Genomic DNA, 1,776 nt, shown 5'->3' with positions numbered 1-1,776 from the left:
TGACCATCTTCAGTTGCCATCTACTGATGGAAAATTTGGAACGAGTAGCGAGTAGTTTGACATTCAAAGATAAAGTGATCTAGCTCGCAAACTACTTGATAAGCCATAATATATTTCTTGGAATTAGAAGCGTTATCTTTTACTGTCTGTATTGCTCACCATTGAGGTACAATGGTAAACAATGATTGTATGTTCAAAAAAAAAAACAAATTTTCTATTTCGATCACTCCAATTGTTTATCAATAACTGCGCGTTTGTTATGCATAGAAAGGAAGAATCCTCTCAAAATGATTGAACAAATGTCTCGAACCCCTTCAACCTTATCTATTAAATACGTTTCTCAGAATCTATAATCTATAAATTCACTTCGCATAAATAGAAGCGTAAGAAGGTTTTTTCCATCAGTTTGCTTAGTACGTCAACACAATTGCTACAGTAGAAAGTAAGTTGATCACTTCTTACTTTTTCCTTGTCTATTGTCAGATTTGTATACAATTTACATCCAATTTCAAGTGGCACATCTTATATCAGTCATTGTACTAATATCCGCCAGTGCAATGGCAGTTGCTTTACCAAACTGTGCAGACTTTCCAGATGGTTTTTTTGTTAACGATCCGTCTAACTGTCAGGCTTATTGGTATTGCCATAATGCTCAAAGTGTACCACAACCTGGCTTGTGTAATTTGCCATATAATTTTGATCAATCCAGACAATTGTGCAACCACCCGGACACATTTCCATGCTACGATGGTCCACCGACTACACCGAAGCCACCAATAGGTAAGTGCTAGTGTGCCGTGATTCGTTTCCGATTTCTACGAAAAGAAAATTCTTGCAGATCCTAGAGTTGTAGCTGTAAATGAACACAATTACTATCGGGATATTCACGGTGTACCTGATGTGGCATCCTTTAGTAACGATGTGTGTAATTTAGCCATTCATTTTAAATTAAAAACTGTCCTTTCGTAGGCTAGATTAAGGTGAATTACGTAAAATTTCTTCGTTAGATCAATAATTTTGCGCAAGAATGGGCGGACTATCTAGCCTCAACCGATCAATTTTACCATTCAAGTGGATCTGGATTCGGTGAAAATCTTTATAAGGCATGGGGCGGCACCAACGACAAAGAGACCATAGTGGCCAATGCGATTAAAAGTTTTTACAGTGAGATCCAGTATTACGATTGGAATAATCCTGGTTTCTCTTCACAAACCGGTCATTTTACACAAGTTGTTTGGAAGGCATCAATCGAAATCGGAGTCGGAATCGCTACTTATCCCGATGCAAATTGGGGTCATAGGTCCGTGGTTTCTATAAACTATAGGCCACCTGGAAACTATCTGGGACAATTTGAACAAAATGTTTTACCACCACGAGCCAACCGTGCATTAAGGGTGAATGACACGCGGTCCTACGATAACGAATTAAGTCCTGCTAAAGTCATGGTTTTGTAAGTATTACTGACGTTTATATCTTTATAAAATTTGTAGATATAGAAACGCCTGTAAATGGTTCAATAAATGCAAGAAAATTCTTTAAGTTGTACGGTCCTGTTTTTCGTTCATTTTTATCATTGAAAGGACTTTATTCTGAGTAGAATAATAGGTGAATTCTGTTTTGTTTCTACCCGCGTATCTAATAAAATGACGGTCTGGATGACCTCCTCAACAGTCTATAGGCTTTGATTTTATATATCAAACTTTTTGAATGTTGAAAAAGGCAACACGGTGCGGTTGAATGAATTTTAACTGATTATTTCGATGCACTTTTGATATG

The 1,776-nt window shown here is 37.1% G+C and overlaps 1 protein-coding gene across 1 annotated transcript; it reads left to right on the top strand.

The window, feature by feature from the left end:
- Positions 1–339: 339 nt before the first annotated feature.
- LOC119066596 (pathogenesis-related protein 1-like) lies at positions 340–1,539 on the top strand. The gene is made up of 4 exons (XM_037169152.1): positions 340–442; positions 514–780; positions 839–921; positions 1,008–1,539. Coding segments are annotated over exons 1-4 (798 nt in total). The 5' UTR covers positions 340–441; the 3' UTR covers positions 1,455–1,539.
- The last annotated feature ends 237 nt before the right edge of the window (positions 1,540–1,776 follow it).

The sequence above is a fragment of the Bradysia coprophila genome, chromosome IV (genome assembly GCF_014529535.1).
Source record: "Bradysia coprophila strain Holo2 chromosome IV, BU_Bcop_v1, whole genome shotgun sequence".
Lineage (NCBI taxonomy): Eukaryota > Metazoa > Arthropoda > Insecta > Diptera > Sciaridae > Bradysia > Bradysia coprophila.
This window is presented reverse-complemented; position numbering and strand designations above follow the sequence as displayed.